Below are 18,380 nucleotides of genomic sequence, written 5' to 3'. Positions count from 1 at the left end.
GCAAAGTATAATTTAACGAAGCAAGAATCGTACTTCCTTTGAGATTTATTACTGTTTAGTAAGAATGTTTCAAATTTTATGTTGAAATAGATATTCACTTGTATATTTTTTTTCTGTTTGTTCAGTTATAATTGTAAATGATAAAAATATTAATGTATACAGCCTTGAACACAATTAAACTGTTTACAGATCTGTACCATAGTGACATTATTCAATGTTTTACTTATTAAGTGGATTGAGAGATGATGCAGGCATATTATCATGAATTATTACTGAAACATGAAAACATGACATTCCACAATGAAGAAAAACTCTACCTCCTTAAAGGCTGCGTTTATTCCACCCTGGTTTATGACATCGATGTACTAAATCTGTGACGGCAAGAAAGGAACTGTCTCTATCAGTAGTATTTTTACAAAAATGTAAACCTTGTACATGTATGTCTTTGTACTTTCGTTTTGTTCACGTATCTATTTAGTTGTTGAACTTTGCATTCCAAACGCCCCTCCCCGTTATAATAGTATACATAGTACACCACCTCTGGTGTGTCCAGGGGTCCATGTTTGCCCAACTATCAATTTTGTATTGCTTATAGGAGTTATGAGATTGATCACTGTTCGTTATATTCACCTTTCATGATCAAAAATCGGTAAAGTGGAGTCGACATGATAAGTAAAACTCCAGTAACTACACGTTTTAATTGTTTAAAAGACTCAAGTTTCTATACCTATGATATAGTTTAAATTGAAGAACCAACCCGTTTTTGGACATATTGCTTGGGCTTTGGTACATTTAAAGTATAAAAATTTGTTTTGTTTTTAAATTTTCTTTCACTTACAATGACCTTGCAAGAAATCGGAAACTCATAGGGCTATATATTGTATAGGCGTGTATAAAATTCGGAGAACGTTTTGGCAATAACTCGAACATTTGCTGTTTGAAATATCATTAAAATACAAAAGAATGTTACAAAATTATGAAGTTCAAATGAATTTCTTAGCGTTCTTAAACTGTGATGAACCGAAAAAGATTGAAGAAAGTGGTCGAACATACTCTATCAGCTTTGTTCTATCTTTACTTTATTTCTTCCTCGGGACAAACGAAAAGGTTTTACTAATGAATACATTGTATATAAATGAATGTGTGAGCGAACACGGACCTCTGGACGTACCAGAGGCGGGAGCAGGTGCCTATATGTATTTTCTTCCATTTACATTATCAATTTGGCAATCATTTCCTTTAAATGAATATACATGTAGATTAAATACTTTTCGCGACGAAAAACAAATATTCTAAAAATCATTGAAAACACATAGCCCATCTATCAAAACTTTACAAAATTAATAGAATAAAACATATTCCTTGAATGAAATGTAAAATTTATTACAAATATTTTGCAATTTTAGAAATGTCTTCCTCGATCATGAGGGAGAGGGCTCATACATGTAGGGGCTAAACCTTCTGCCTAATCCCATTAATTTATTGAATAAATACATGATTAGAACAACAGTAATGCAAGTTCACACTTAAGACCTTGAATTAGCTGCATCGTAAGTCACGTATTTGTGAATTCTAGTAGGTTAATTCAACCAATTTCAATCAACTTGTAAATATCCAAAGGTTCATACTATCAAACCTGTTCATTTTGATTTATAGGGTTTTCAGACAATTTTTCATTACATGTATAAAATCGAAAGGAAAAGAATTATCACTACCACTCGGTATTCAATGCTGACTCTTTTCGTATCAGTTCTACATAATATCCACACGAGTACATAGTCAGGTACTGCCATTATAAATCATTCCTGTCAAGACGAGGTCAGTAAAATAAGATAAAACTTCTGACAATTCGGAACCATGGTCGGATAACAAAATTTGAAAATGATATTTCAAATGAAAGTCGCAATTTAACACAATATGTATTTACTGCTTTCTTCCCAATCTTCCTGCAACTTTTGCTGAATTTCTCACTTTTGGAATTTTTCTCATTAAAACATCGATGAGATTTTCTTCTTTGTCTGCAATATGGAAAATAAATACTATAGTATACTATGTTAAAATATTCCAATCATTGCAAAGAAAAATAATTACATTTGCTGTATGTATTCTGTCATTGCTTGTCAACACTTTATTTCATTTGAGATAGATCCGGTTTTTAGTACCGTCTTTCCGTGTGTGAATATGCATACTCTACGAACAGTTTAGCGATCTATTTTACGGCATTCTTGAAAGTGTTGGAAAATATGCTTTCTGGTTTATTTCTTACTTACAACGCTTACACCTATATTCTATGAAGTTTAATTTTATGAGTTTATGGTTTATCCTTCTTGGACTATTTCCTTTTACCATCCTTCAAAGATGGAAATCATTTTCAAATATGGAGACGAGTCACAGTCAGGTGATTTTACGCTGTTGCGTTGACATGACTTGGGAGAGGGCCTACATGGGCTATGCCTGTTGCCCAATCCTGTTGAGTTTCTCAATAAAATATTTTTAAATTTTAACTTATAGGTCAATATGTATATTTTTCGTACTTGACAAAGAATTCATATTTTAAAAAAAGAATACATAAATATAAATGATAAAATGTTTTTCTTTGGTTTGTCAGACAGGAAATGAAGGTCGCAAAGAAGCTAATTTTCAATCTGCAATGTTTGCAAAAGATTATGTCGCGGTCGTTTTTCAATTTTCTAAGGGTCTATGAAATTGACGATATCAAGGAAATGAGCAATGAATATAAAAGGTGAATACAGAAGAATTAAGATTAAGAAGTTTAAGGCTCAAATCCTCAGTATATTTTTATTTTCAACGCCATAAGCATGAGCAATTTTCTTGAAAGATTTACATAAGCCTATCCATTTTAGATACTGTAGTAGTGCGCTGTTTACTATTTCTTTGTTTAACATCCCTTCGAGAATGTTTTACTCATGTTGAAATATCACCAGTTGTTGGTGAATACATATGTAACGTAAGTTTAGACATATGCTTAGCGCTCAGGGCCATGGTAGCGAAAAGTACCTACACCTGTCGCGACATGGGGCCTCCGTGTTTAACGTCATATCCGAAATACCCGTTATTCTCACTTCTAAATGACAAGCGTTTCGTGAAGAAGCAATCACTATCTAGGTTTCACGTGGCGATGGTACGAACAGGGCCCGAATTCACGACCTCCTGGTTACAAAGCGAACACTCTACTACTGAGCAACAATGCGTTGTTAAAGAAATTAATTTCATTTTTGAAAATATGTGACGGTACATGTATGAGCTGCTACTCTTCACAACGGCAGACTTCACGAAGCTCGTTAACTAGCGCTACATGAAAAGTATGTCCGTTTAAAGTGTCACAGTGCATACCCACATGTATTTTCAAAAAATGAAATTTATTTCTTTTATCTACATTCCACTTTCATGTCTGTCGAGACTCTCAGTTGTTGAAATAGAACTATTATATTTATCAATGTTCATAACAAATTACTTGAAACTACAGTGAGTTCTTGAGGAAAGGGCTTAATTACAATTTTTAAATACATCAAAGGCCAAACAATTGGAAATGTAATTATTTGTAAACGGCTGATTGATTGATTATTAGTTAACGTCCCTGGCGAGAATTTTCACTCATATGGAGACGTCACCATTGCCGGTTAAGGACCGCAAAAGTTAGGCATATGCTCGGCGCTTACGGCCTTAAATCAGGGAGGGTTCTTTATCGTTTCACACCTGCTGTGTCACGGAACTTCGGTTTTTGCGGTCTCATCCGAAGGACCGACCAATTTAGTAACCTCTTACGACAAGCTGGGGGTACCGAGGACCTATTATGACCCTAATTCCCACGAGATTATTTGTAAACGTAAACCTAAACCACACACTTTCTAGATACACGTATAGTATAAAAATATCACAACTTACACACTGTAACATTATATCTTGAAAATGTTTTGTTTCACTCAAAATGAGTCATCACCAAATTTAGGTAAAATGTCACAATCTGTTTACTATGCATGACCACAACAGTGAGATTACTTTATCGTCTACCCCGACATGACGCCTCCGTAAGACCCGTAACTTTTTCTTTAAGTATGGGATACCTGTTGAAGGAACGGTCACTGCCTATGCTAAAATATATTGCGTTTGACGCCGGGAACGAGAATCAAACTCGGGACCTTCCGTTTGAAAAGTCAGCGGTCTAAACACTAGACTAACGATATCAACTAAAATATCATTTACTGAGAAAGGATTTATCATTACTTGTGAGGTAATCAGGAAAACTTTCTTATTTTTTTTTTTAATTTAAAAGACGTTCGATTTGAATTTCATTAGATTTGTTACCGAATATAAATAGAATTTACATCTTAGTACAGATATACTAAATACAAACCATCATAAAGAATAGGCACGCAGGCATCTCTAATATCAGACAGACTGCTGTTTGTGGCCTCTCGCAATATACCATCAAGATCCTCTTTAAACTGCCTGATTTGCTCCGTGAACTGTTGGTTGTTTAAACCAGCAATGAATGATTCATGCATTTGTCTCAGAGTACGCAGGGGTGCCGCATATTCTCCGATAAAATATTCTATACAAACATTTGGACCTGCTTTCTGAAATTGACCATAAAATGGAACATATATAATTTACTTGAACTGCATTGCAAAATAACAATAGGTTTGATGCAAATTTTTCATGCGGGGAATTTCTAAAACCTACCTTATATATACCGTACATATTCACATTAAATTGTCTGCGAACACCCTCCACCTGCCCTTGAACAGGAGAGACAGATCCAAATTTTTCAATACCATATTTATCAGTCTCAATTTGATCAAGACTTTGAAGCGTCTTTCCAGACAACGGAATGAACTCAAAGACCTTGCAAACGCATTTCGTCGGATCCGCGCTGATCTGCCTCAGTTTTTCTTTACATCTTCTAGGTATTTCTGAAGTGAATTTTTACTTAATCTAATGATGTACATTTTACCGTGATATATATACATGAAATTATGTCAAATAGAATTTGAAAAAAAAAATGTAAATCATGACATCTTATCAAATCAATGCAAATAATATTTGAAAGATAATATTGTAATAAGATAATAAACCTGTGAGGGCATACTGCAGGTAATTCATAAAGAAGGCCATTGCCAATCCGTATGCTACATTACCAACGGGTGACATCGACTTCATAGAAATTGGTTTGCCTACGAGAACAATAGAAGAGAAACAGTCAATTTGATGAATGTACACATCTAATTTGATAAGAGACGCATGCTCAATCCCATTCATTCGGAGCTGTATCACAAAAAGGATTCGTTCAAGTTCAAATATGATTATCAGGTAAGATAAGGCTATTGGCCCAAAGCAAACTGCACAATATGTATAATTCACATACCAACAATAACGATTGAGCTCGATTTAAGTTAACAAAGGGAGAAAACCGCGGTGGTTCAGTGGTTTGAGTGTTTGTCTCGTGACCGAAGGGTCGTGAGTTCAAGCCAGGACAAAGCTTAGACGTAAAGATGCATTGTGACTACTCAGCAAGTAATAAATCTGACAAGCCGAACTTCGGTTCATACTCGAGTACGAACTCCGGTTAGCCGAATTGGAATCGCTCTTAAATGACGTATAACATTTGAACTCTACCTAAGTAACGCTGTTTCATGAGGGTCAGTGTGGTGGCAATATTTCTGCCTTGAAGGGATAGTGCGCATGTATAAGTTTTCAAACGATGAGTGTGATTGATTGGAGTATCTTACATGAACGTAAGGAAAACATTAGAATCCCTTATACATATAACTCGGGTATGAGCAGAAGTCCCTCATAATCAATCCTGATCTCTTAATTCGCTTCAATCTTTTCAGTAAGATGAAAAGAACAGTTATCAATCTCAAAACTCCTGTGAAATATACAAATATAAGAGTTGAGTAAACACGGAACCCTAGATATACCAGAGATGGGATCAGATGCCCAGGAGGAGTAAGAATCCTCTGTCAACCGGTCACACCCACCGTAAGCCCTATATCTTGATCAGGTAAACGTAGTAATCCGTACAATCAAATTCAGCTTAGCAAAGAATGGCTCAACAATTGATATGAAACACGTTAGACAGCATTTGATCCAATGACAAGTTGTAGTGGCATACTATTTAGTTATAACGACCATAGACCATATAATTTGCAAAATGCTGACTATGTACGAGACTTCTCATTTGATTTGTTATCTACATGTAGGATGTCACTGTTCTCGGTGTAAATTTGAATTTGTCTCAACCAATCAATATGAATTTTTCTCAAATAAACGATCCCTAGCGCAAACATTCGTACATCAAAGGACCCCACTGAAAATAAGCTTTCGGGCTTTCATGGGTTATCCTTGGTATTTATGTATGTATGTTTGTATGTATGTATATAAACATTTTTTTTATTTCAATCAATCAATGAACATGATACATTCCTCAGAACGCTTTGAATAATACCATGTTTTTAACTGTGACATTTTGATGACTTATTCTACAAGCGCTGTGGGAACGAATTCCAATCATTAATTTGGCAGACTGATATATCTCTATGGAAAATGAAAAATGATATTATACAGTGTAATAAATTCATAAAGAGACTGGATTTAAAATTTGCTATCTACTACGCCTATAATAAGACAAACAAAAACCTTGTGCATGGAAACATTTACCATTGATGATATCCAATATCCTCTCCTGATAGCCAGTCTCCTGAATACTTATATATGTCACCCAACGGATGAAGTCGGGAATACTTCTGGGGTCTGAATCTATCAACACTGGAATGACACGTAATTCGTTTTCTTCTAAACTTGAACTAAGAATATTTGCCATCCATAGAGGCATGCACTCGGACTTGGACATCGACATTGCATTTTCAGACATGAATAAAACGACCCACGCAGCTGATGTCAGTCGTTGTTCTGTCTCATGCAAGTTCTGATCCGGTAGTTGTACTTTAACAACTTTCTTTCCTTTGTCTTGAAGAGCAGCTCTAACTTTTGTGGCATGATTAGAATCACAATTTGCATATAGTAGGCAAACGTCATTTTCGAATTTCCGTTTACTATCAGATGTATTGGGAGGTTGCTATCAAAGGACAATATAATATGTATTTAACTTCGTTGCAACAGTTAAAATTGTGAAACATATAGAAAAAATGTCAACTAATGGTATAGATATACAGCTCCATGTACTTTATAACCTAACATGGTTTTGTGAACAAATAAAATGCACATTTTTATATTCTCTCATCCTCTGATAACAGTGGGGTTGTCACGAATAGGTACACGTTTTTGAACATTTACAAAAAGTATAAGAAATATTGAACTGTGAAGGACTTGCAGAGTAAAAGAAGAAAGAGCAAAATGACAACACGACATGGCAGAATGGTGAAGAGTATGACTTTAGAAGAACTTTAGGAATTAAGAAGGAAACTTTACGATGAAACAAAAGTGTCTTATCTACCTCGGCAATAAGGAAACGTCTTAGGAGTTTTGGCATAAAACTATATCCCAGAAAAGAAGACTTAACTAACAAAACCTCAAAAACAAAATCAATTGCAATGAGCTTTTGAGCATGGGAAGTGGACAGAAAAAGACTGGGGAAATGTTTTATTTTCTGATGAAAGCATCTTTAAAGCATATAATTATCGGAAAGTTAGTCGTGTTTGAAGACGAAATATATGAAACTTCACATCCGAAATGTATCCAATTTACATTGAAACTTCCTACATCAGTGTCGTGTTAAGGTTTATTTGGCGTGGTGTTTGGATATTACATTTATTCCATGGAACCCGAAATACAGATCGATATCAGGAGATACTCAGAAATATTAAAACCATGTTTTAAAAAAAAAGAGATTCATTTTTCAAAAAGACTTAGTACCGTACCATAACTCCAAAAGTATAAGAGATTTTTTATGCACAAAAACACTCCTTCACTTCCTTGACCTGGAAATAGCCCTGATTTAAATCCGATTGAAAACATTTGGGGTCGAGTAAAGAAACACATTGGTCTAAACAAGCCTACTGATAAAAGAGATATGTGGAAAGCGCTGTTGCGAAAATTATATGCAATTCCGAAATCTTTCAAACCTAATCAACAGCATGTCTAGACGAATTAAGACAAAATGTGGCGGAAATCGTGAATCAGTGCCTTTAAGACTGTTACTACCGCAAAAGGCAACAAAGTATTAGAATGATGTATGAGTTGAATAATATATTATTCACACACACACACACACACACACACACACACACACACACACACACACACACACACAGAGAGAGAGAGAGAGAGAGAGAGAGAGAGAGAGAGATTTTTCCTGTGAACATTCACTGTGTTATTAACTTGGATACTCTACCTCATCCGTAGCTCCTCTTTCGTAACGCCTTATAAGCTGATGTGAAGGTGTACCGCTTGCATCTTTTTGTTCGTCTGATGAAATAAAACATTTAGAGAATCACGCATACTGAACTCATCTGTGAATTCATTTGAATGATAAAATGCTTTCTTTGGTTTGTTAAACGGGAGATAAAGATTTGTTCTGAAATGTTTGCAACCTTCTTCCGTTTAACAAATTAATTAAAGGAATGTTTACTACTTATATTCTGCATTTTATGCAATATACACGTAAATACTTTCAAGCAAGTAAAATAGAGATATTATTTACCTGTCAATTATTTAATCGTACCACTGAAATTCATCTGACCTTGGCTCCGTATTTGGTAATGATTTCCATATTTGAACGATGGTAAAGGAACAAAGTCCAAGAAAGACAAACTTTAAACTCATACTTAAAAATAAACTATCACATCTCTCAACTGATTCGATACGCAAGAGCTTGTTCTGAGTATGATCAGTTTTTAAATCGAGGCAGGCTACCGATAAACAAATTTATATTACAGGGATTTCAACTGTCTCGTTTAAAGTTACCATTTTGCAAATTCCATGGTGGTTATAATGATCTAGTTTGCCAATACAACCTATCATTGGGCAAATTCTGACTTGCGTGTTTCATACCGATTGTTAGGTTGTTCTTGGCACACTGATTTTGACTACGGATTACTCCGTCTATCTGATCGAGATGTGTGACCGGTCAACAGGGGATTCTAACTTCTCCTAGATATCTGATCCCACCTTTGTTATATTCAGGGGTCCGTTTTTGCCCAACTTTTCATTTTATATTCTTCATAGGAGTTGAGATTGATAACTGTTCGATATCTTCACTTTTCATCATATAGATAAGCGTTATTTATTGATCTAAATTCAAATAAAATGTAAAATAGAAATCCCCAGAAAACTTTCAACAAGCCATGAAATAGCTCGCGAAGTATATGTTTTATATTTACATTTTACTTTCATGTCCGTGGGTATATTCTCATTCGTTAAAATAGTCGTACTATATTTATCATGACTCATACGCATATTGTTTACATTCATGAGGAAATGACTTTCATCTTAAATGGTAAAAACATTGGAAATGTACATACATAAAAATCAAACAACAATATACACACTGGTATGCAAGGTACTGTATGAAATGTTAATGATGGGTCAATTAAGACCACATTGATTCTAAATAAATTGATACTATAACTTCATTCTATTTGCACTCAATAGATGGTACACTTTAGATCAACAGTGCTTACTCACCATCATACATAATGACCTCTACTTTGCCGTTTACTTTGTCATTCAGCTGGTGATTCAAGATTTCCTGTAGTTTGTAATAAAACCTTTCCACCTCAGTCACTCTTTGTTGGGCGGTAATGTGTTCTAAAATGTCTTGGAACACCTTTCCAATTGTTCCAAATGCACTTGGAATTTCCGCACAACAATAGTACCGCTAAAATGTTGAAAAGGCTAATAAAGAATTTTGAAAGGAAACACAGTAATTTCTTTCGTCTACATATTGATGCAATCAAGTGAAAGAAAAATGTTCAAGATGGAGTGGAAACAGCTGCGTGAAGAACACGTTGGCTTTAGATTAGGAAGAAGTACAACAGAACAACTATTTACACTCCGAAATATAATAGAACATTGCATTGAATGGAATTCAACATTGTTTGTAAACTACGTTGATTTCGGGAAGACATTTGATTCCATTCATAGAGTTGTGAAGTTATATGGCATCCCAGATAAATTGGTCAGAATGATGAAACGTCTTCATGAGTCATTCCAGTGTGCAATCCTAGAAAATGGTGAAGAATTCGACTGGTTCCGGGTAACAACAGGAGTGAAACGGTTGCACAATGTCTGGATTCCTGTTTCTGTTGGTTGTTGACTACGTAATGAAAAGAACTACAGGAATAGAACTAACAGGAATAAGATAGAACTTTGAAGATCTAAATTTCGCAGATGATCTTTTAATCTCCTCAAAATCTCAAGATATCCAATAAAAGACACAAGACTGCATGAAAATGGAAGTCGAGTTTGCCCCATAATAAAACAAAGAAAACCAAAGTAATGAGACTCAATTCTGACATAAGAGAACCAGTGAAGATCGATGGGCAAGACCTAGAAGACATAGAAACATTTACTTTACCTTGGAGGTATGCTAACATCAAAGGGGGGATCTGACGATGACATCATCATCAGACTGGGAAAAGCTACATCTCAATTCTGAAGGCTCAATAGAATCTAAAGCTCATCAATTTTTTTCATCCAAACAAAAGTTAACTTATTCAACAGCTTGGTCATGTCAGTTTTCATGTATGGAAGTGAGACATGGAAAACAACGGAACGAGACAAAAAGAAGATTGACACCTTCCAGAATAGATGCTTGAGAAAATTAATGAGAATAAGAGAAAATATCAAACGAAGAAATCATCGCACAAAAACAAGAAGAGCAAGCGAAAGAATAACTTTCAGGAAGTGGAATTGGAGTGGCCATGTACTAAGGATGGAGAACAACAGGATTTGAACAACCGCACTGACATGGCACCCAGAGAAAAAGAAGAAAGTAGGCCGGTCAAAAACAACGTGGAGAAGAACTACTGAACAGGAAAGATTAAAGCTGGATTAGAATAGCTGGGCGTCAGCAAGGGCAGTGCCCAGAGCCAGAGGCAGGTGGAGGTAGTGTATTGGGGCCTTATGTGCCAGCAGGCACGAAGAGGATAGGTGAGGTGAGGTGACACAGGCAGGTGGTACTAAAACCGGATCGAACTAGTTTGCAACAAACATGCATTCATTGTCGCAGATGAAGGCAATGCCAATTTCAAAAGAAATATAAGAGAAAAGATTCAAGGAATGTAAATATTCCATGTTATCAAACGTACCACAGTCAACTAGAAAACACATAATACAATCACATGTATACAGTAATGAATACTATTTGAACATTTTACAAATAGATTGTTAGACGAAGTGTTTACAGACATGCGGTCGACAGACAAAAAGATTACATACAGAAACATAGTGGACGAATTTCGACCATAGAAGTTTACAAACAGAATGGTGACAAACGAAAGTTGATCAAAATCACCCTAATTACTTCAAGATTAACATTATACATGTGCTACCTCAGCAACCAAACATCTGACACGTCATAATCATAGTACCGATAATAGTTTGTAAAGAGAAAGTTTCGAGTTACTGTCGGAACACCAATTTTACCCGAATTCTGTAGACGCCAACGCGATTTCTTGACCCAATGTATATCCGGTTTATTGCATAGTCATTCCGAGCAGAAGAAAAGCAAAATCATGACAAATTTTAAATGTACCAGATATCAAACAAAATTTCCAGAAACGAATGTTACATGTACCGCAGTTCGCAAGGTAGAACTTATTATATTAAGTGAACTTGCAACGGAAAACAATACAAGCGTACAACCGGGGTGGTGGTGGTGGTCGACAAATTGTGAACACACCTAGTCTACACATTGCAGAAAATATTATTCTCTATATTGAGACAGAAATATTTCAAAAGGAAGTGGGAGAAACAACAGACCATTTGTGAAAGTCAACTTTGGTGAGAGTTTGCCCTGTGGTGTCCCGGTGGGTCGTGCGATCATGAGCAAAGGCTGCCAATCTTGCGTAGTTTTTAGTCCCTTTTCGGAGTTGGAAATGGGGAAAACTTGATATATTTGCTAGCTTCGGGTGGTATTTAACATTAGGGGGAGTTACAACATCTTAATAGTTTTGTCAGATACCTGATGTCACAATATGAAATAAATCTAATTTTAATGTACAATGTGTCCTATGTTAATTTTGCTATATTTAATTACAATTGCATGTCAAGTTCGATAAAACACATTTGTTTTATCGAACTTGACATGCAATTGTAATTAAATATAGCAAAATTAACATAGGACACATTGTTGTATTTTAATTTGGTAGATCATTAGTTCAAATATTTAAACACTACATCTTGATATTTCATAAGCTTTCGCCACTCCATTGCCCACAGATTGCCATTGCATTCGCTGCTCTGATGAACACAGATTGGCGTCACAAATTTCATCAATTTATCATCCCTCTCTCTGTAAAATTATCTGGACGATGGTCATCGTACCTTTTCCAACGCCCATGCCTTCACTTTTATCTTGTATCGGCATTGCAACAGTCAACACAATATTTCGCGTTTGAGTACCTGTACTATAATCACTTGAACAGGTATCGTTTACACCTGAAGTATCGAGGGATAACAAAACGATGTTACGACTGTAACTCGAATCTCTCCCACAATTACATAAAACATACCTGGTTATCATTCGCAGACACACAATAAACTGCGGGTTTGTATTCACGAGGAGATCCATCTACTGTTGCTTTCAATGACAATTTACCAACTTCAGTAATCCTTGGATCATTGGTCAGTGGAATGGTTCTTCCTGAACTTGGGAGCAAAATGAATAGCTTTTCGATGAATCTTCCTGGATTTTCTCTATACCATGTGCTTTCTCGAATCAGAGTTGCAATTTCTGTACAAATACCGAAATCCATGAAGAAATAATTGCTAGTACTATTTACATGTAGTCATCACATTAATATTGATCGACTGATTCGATACGCAAGAGCTTGTTCTGTGTATTATAAATTTTTAAATCGAGATAGGCTACTGATTAACACGTTGATGGTACAGGAGTTTCAACAGTCTTGTTTAAAGTCAGCATTTTGCAAATTCTATGGTCGTTATAACGATATAATTTACCAATACAACCTGTCATTGCGTCAAATACTATCTGAGGTTTTTCATACCAAATGTTATACCATTCTTTCCATACTGTTTTTACTACGGATTACTCTGCTTACTTGATCAAGATATAGCGTTCAATGTAAATTATATGGTCGTTATAATGATCAAGTTTGCCCTTACAGCATATCATTTGGTCAAATGCTGTCTGACGTGTTGCATACAAATTGTTAGGCCGTAGTTGGCATACGGATTACTCTGTTAACCTGATCAACATATATAGGGCTCACGGCGTGTATGATCTGTCGACAGGGGATTCTTACTCCTCTTATGCACCCGATCCCACTTCTGTATACCCAGGGGTCCGTGTTTGCTTAACTCTCTATTTCATATTCTTCCCCTAGGGATCCGGGCTAGAACAGGTCCTCAGTACCCCTTTCTTGTCGTAAGAGGCGACTAAATGGGGCGGTCCTTCTGATGAGACCGCAAAAACCGAGGCCATGTGTCACAGCAGGTGTGGCACGATAAAGATCCCGCCCTGCTCAAAGGCCATAAACGCCGAGCATAGGCCTAAATTGTGCAGCCCTTCACCGGCAATGGTGACGTATCTATAGGAGTGAAATATTCTCCAACGGGATGTTAAACAATGTAATATCAATAAATCAATACTTCAAAAGATATTTCTTTTAGGTTTTCTTAACAGTAGATCAAACGTCGAGGTCACAATGGTATAAATTATGGTACCAAAAGATAGGTCTTGTAACAAGAAATATACATGTAAAATATGACAGGCCTACCACTCAAAATTCAAAAGTTATAACTAAGGTTAAAATGTCAGACAGATAGGACAAAAACAATATCCCCCCTCAACTTTAGTCACTTAGGAACGTTTGAATTATGATATGATCTAGCTAAATCCTGAAAAGAATTTTCTTTAATTGATTTCAAGTATATTCCAATATCAATACTATCAATTACTATTCTATTATGGTCCCACCCCTACATCTGGGTCCCCTGAATTTGTATTAACTGGAAATGCGTGTATGTTAATATGAGTAGTCATGTTCCTAATATTCCTGAGATTTTTAAAGATTCATCCTATATATTCCCAGGTAAAACTTTGATCCCCTATTGTGGATCCACCCTACTCCCACGGACTACAATTTAAACAAACTTCAATTTGCAATACCTGGAATGCTAGCATATTGAGATGAATATTCATATGCCTCTGATGATATTGAAAAGATTTGTTAAGATTTATATTATATACAATGTACTTTAAGTAGTATCCTCATGTAAAACTTTGATCCCTACTTTGGCCCCATCCTACCCCCCGGGTGCCATGATTTGATCAAACTTAAATTTGCATTATCTGGGGATGCTTGCATATCAGTATGAGTATCCATGGCCCTCCTGGTATTTTAAAAGAAGAATATGTCCCCACATAGTAGTTGGATCCCCTATTGTGGCCCCATTGTACATGCACCCCAGGGGGGATGGTTTGAACAAACGTTTATCTATTCTATGTTAGGAACCTTTCATATAAATTTCAACTTTTCCGACCCAGTGATTCTTGAAAAGATTTTTAAATGATCCCACTCTATTGTTGTCTTTTTCCTCAGAGGGAACATGGCCCTTCATTTGAACAAACTTGAATCCCCTTTATCCAAGGATGACTTTTGCCAGATTTCACTGAAATTGGCCCCGTGTTCTGGAGAAGATTGATTGATTGATTATTGATTTACGCCCCTCTCGAGAATATTTCACTCATATGGAGACGTCACCATTGCCAAGTCTGCAAAATTCGAAATGCTCAGCGCTTATGGCCATTGAACAGGGAGGGATCTTTATCGTACCACACCTACTGTGACACGGGACCTCGGTTTTTACGGTCTCATCCGAAGGACCGCCCCATGATTAATTTAACGCAATTTTATGTAACTTGATATCTCATATTTAAGTTTTCTGTAAATTCTGGAGAATTACAGAACCCCGTTAATATTTAGTGCACTCTCAATTCAAATACGATTTTAATGGAAATGCATTTTACACTTTATTATTATGATTTAAATGTTCCTTTCCATTTGGAATATATACTCATGTAGTACGCATTATAGAAATTATCATTGCACTTTATTAATTTTGAAAGTGTTGGAAAATTCGAAATGTTAAACTGAGGAATGTTCTTATCCTTAACTGGTTTATTTTAAAGGACAAAGTGGTAAATAAAATGAAATATCATTCATTAGACCTCAAAATACTAGCAAAGCATGAAGACCATTTCCTTCCCTTTATCACAAAATATTTACATGTACGTGACTATCCTAAAACTAAAATAAACGCAATGTTCAGGAACATCTCGAAGTTACCAGGAAGGATGATCTTCAGATATCCAGTGAAGTGGCTCCAAGCTAATCCTGTTGCAAAATTTCCTGCTGGGATCAATTCATTCATACAACTGTCATCATCTGAAAAAGACAGATATTCATGACCAGATCGACACGGCACACTGAAGGGTCAGGGCGATTTATTACTCCTGGAGCACCCCCAGTTTCATTCTTATAGCGATTTCAATAAAAAAAATTAATGTTGGTAAAATGTTTGAATTTCTAAAATACTTTACAATTCATGTAAGTATGCAATGTTTCATGCGTCAAAGTAACAGTCACTTCACATATCATTTGAGAGCGCTGTTACTTCTGTTGTCACAAACAGTTCATTTTTAGATGTCATCGTTTATATCTTTACACCATGCGCTAATGCATAACAGCAATGCAACTTAACTGGGTTCTTAGCATTCAGTTTGCAAACTCTTAAACTGTTGGCTCCGAGGCCATGGGACGACGGTTTGGTCGTCGGGTCTGAACAAACGATAATCTGTCTTTATTGATGTTCGAATCATGATATTAACACTTACCTTTAATATGTCTTATTACAGCCTCTAAGCATATGATATTAACACCTTTAATATGTCGTATTACAGCCTCTAAGCATATGCTATTAACACTTACCTTTAATATGTCGTATTACAGCCTCTAAGCATATGATATTAATATTTACTTTTAATATGTCGTATTACAGCCTCTAAGCATATGATATTAACACTTAACTTTAATATGTCGTATTACAGCCTCTAAGCATATGATATTAACACTTACCTTTAATATGTCGTATTACAGCCTCTAAGCATATTTCTTGCCGGTTGTAGTCTAGTTCTACTATCGTTGCATTATGGAGCATTGGAATGCTGGCAATGTTTTTGCGTTCGAACCCACGGAGAGTCAGAATTGTGAGACACAACTTGTTATTTTTCAAACATTTTTCTAGAGCAAGAAATGTCTCAAGAGAAAAATTGGCATTGTTACTGTTTTCAGAGAGAATAAGCAGCACCTTCTTAGCATTTTGTATGGCTTTGCTTGTTGATGGCATAACATTGCCTCCTGGATAATCGATCTGAGGAAGGGCGTAGCTCAGCCCATGCGAATTGAAATAATCCAGCACAGTTTTAAAGACTTCATACTCATCATCTTCGTTGTACACAATGAGAGCATCCCTTTCGCGCACTCTCTGTAACCAAGACTCTACCTCATCTTCATCATCATAATTGGAAGGTCTTGAGTAAGCCATTTGACCCTACACAATTCGCTTCGACTGAGAGTTCATATGTTCAGCTACAAAGAAATTGATATAGGATAGGTAATGGAGTCAGGATAGGTAATGGAGTCATGTATTGTGTCAACAAGTATAGGTTGGTATCATCTATAAAAAATAAATAAATTATAGTACATTTTTACGGTGTATTACATGTACGTTGAGTTTAATAATTTTCATTTTCAAATTGAAGATTTTAAATATATCGTACATGTTCGTTATGCTATGGTGAAATATTTTAATACATTTAACTTTTCTTCATCCTCTGACAGAAGGAAATCTTGTTTGAAAAATGGAATAACCAGAAAAGCTGTTCGCAGTTAATCAATTTAATTCAAAATGGTCGATAATTTAACATATGTCATGGAAAAGATTATTTTAGATAGAATTATGGAAGGCAAATGTTTACTATGCCTTAATTTGGATATACAAAGTATAAAATAGAAATATCGCAAGATTTACCTCCACCCCACCCCCTCCCATCAAAAAACGTTTCCACAATTTTGACAATCATTTCGTGCTTTGACTGTCCTATTCAAAATGAGCGTACAAGTACCTACTTTCGTTTTATTACCTTGACTTCAATTTAGTGTTCAATGTCATGTACAATTGTAAACAAGAAAGACAAACATATTACACACCATAATCCCTATTTCAAAAAGCTGAAAGGAGAAAAATGCACATTTGGTGCAAATCAAAAGTTTATCGAAATTCTGAAATCCATAATTCATAGTATTGAAGTGTCTCGTTTAAAGTGCTCAAATACTGTCTTACCTTTACCAAAAATGGTCCTAACTTCACAGAATTTTTACTTTATGTATATACGAGTTCTCTTATCACAATATTGTACACAAAATTAAAGCGATGTATTATTGAAAGACACAACGATAGTACTTCCTTGGGGTCTGTTCCTGTGTGATAAGAATTTTTCAAAGTTTATGTTGAAAGATATAATCAATTTTGTAGTTTATATTTTGTTTGTTGAGTTATATATTTGCGAATAATTGAAATATTAAGGTATACAGCCCTCAACACAATTAAACTGTTCACGGATCAGTACCACATTTGGCTTTACTTAATAAAACGAAAGTGGATTGGGAGATAATAGAATCATATTATTAATCATTATTGAAACATGAAACAAGACAGAATGACATTCAACATGGAATGAGAAATTCCTACCTCCTTAAAGTCTGCGTTTATTCGACCCTGGTTTATGAGATCGATCTACAAAATCTCTGACAGCGAGAAATGAACTGTCTCTATAAATAGCAATTAAAAATTGTTAGCATGTTGTCTCTCTTTGTACTTTCGTTTTGTTCGTATACCGTATATAACACGCATAATAAAATTCACTGATATCTAATATATGTCCTTTAACTCCGTTAGAAGAGAACTCTATTTCAATATTGTTGTTATTAGGTGAGAGATCCACTCCCCATGGAGAAAAAACAACAACAACAAAAAACGATCCCCGGAACTGACTTGTTGAGTTGAGTTGGTGTTGAACTTTGCTCTCTCTCTCTCTCTCTCTCTCTCTCTCTCTCTCTCTGTGGTACATAGAATTACTGAAATACCCG

At 35.5% G+C, this 18,380-nt stretch overlaps 1 protein-coding gene across 2 annotated transcripts; it reads right to left on the bottom strand.

Moving 5' to 3' along the window:
• Positions 1-1,358: 1,358 nt before the first annotated feature.
• LOC125682169 (uncharacterized) lies at positions 1,359-18,209 on the bottom strand. Of its 2 annotated transcripts, none has more exons than XM_048922577.2 (11): positions 17,575-18,209; positions 16,308-16,820; positions 15,519-15,617; positions 12,717-12,937; positions 9,667-9,859; positions 8,375-8,448; positions 6,682-7,099; positions 5,097-5,195; positions 4,705-4,934; positions 4,376-4,598; positions 1,359-2,018 (listed from the first exon to the last, which is right to left on the bottom strand). In XM_048922577.2, exons 2-11 carry the CDS (start codon positions 16,774-16,776, stop codon positions 1,924-1,926), a joined length of 2,121 nt encoding a protein of 706 aa, XP_048778534.2. In that variant the 5' UTR covers positions 16,777-16,820; positions 17,575-18,209; the 3' UTR covers positions 1,359-1,923. The 2 variants fall into 2 exon arrangements, with proteins under 2 accessions (XP_048778534.2, XP_048778523.2); XM_048922566.2 differs by having other exon boundaries at positions 17,983-18,208.
• Positions 18,210-18,380: the final 171 nt, after the last annotated feature.

This window comes from Ostrea edulis, chromosome 1 (assembly GCF_947568905.1).
Source record: "Ostrea edulis chromosome 1, xbOstEdul1.1, whole genome shotgun sequence".
Taxonomy (NCBI): domain Eukaryota; kingdom Metazoa; phylum Mollusca; class Bivalvia; order Ostreida; family Ostreidae; genus Ostrea; species Ostrea edulis.
This window is presented reverse-complemented; position numbering and strand designations above follow the sequence as displayed.

What these genes read in the sequence shown, in the direction of transcription:
- LOC125682169 (XM_048922577.2), bottom strand. Translation starts at nt 16,776, where the DNA reads ATGGCTTACTCAAGACCTTCCAATTATGATGATGAAGATGAGGTAGAG. An exon ending in TGTCTGCGAATGATAACCAG is followed by an intron (nt 9,860 to 12,716) that starts GTATGTTTTATG and finishes TCAACATTTTAG; the next exon opens with CGGTACTATTGTTGTGCGGA. An exon ending in GATATTGGATATCATCAATG is followed by an intron (nt 5,196 to 6,681) that starts GTAAATGTTTCC and finishes TTGTTCTCGTAG; the next exon opens with GCAAACCAATTTCTATGAAG.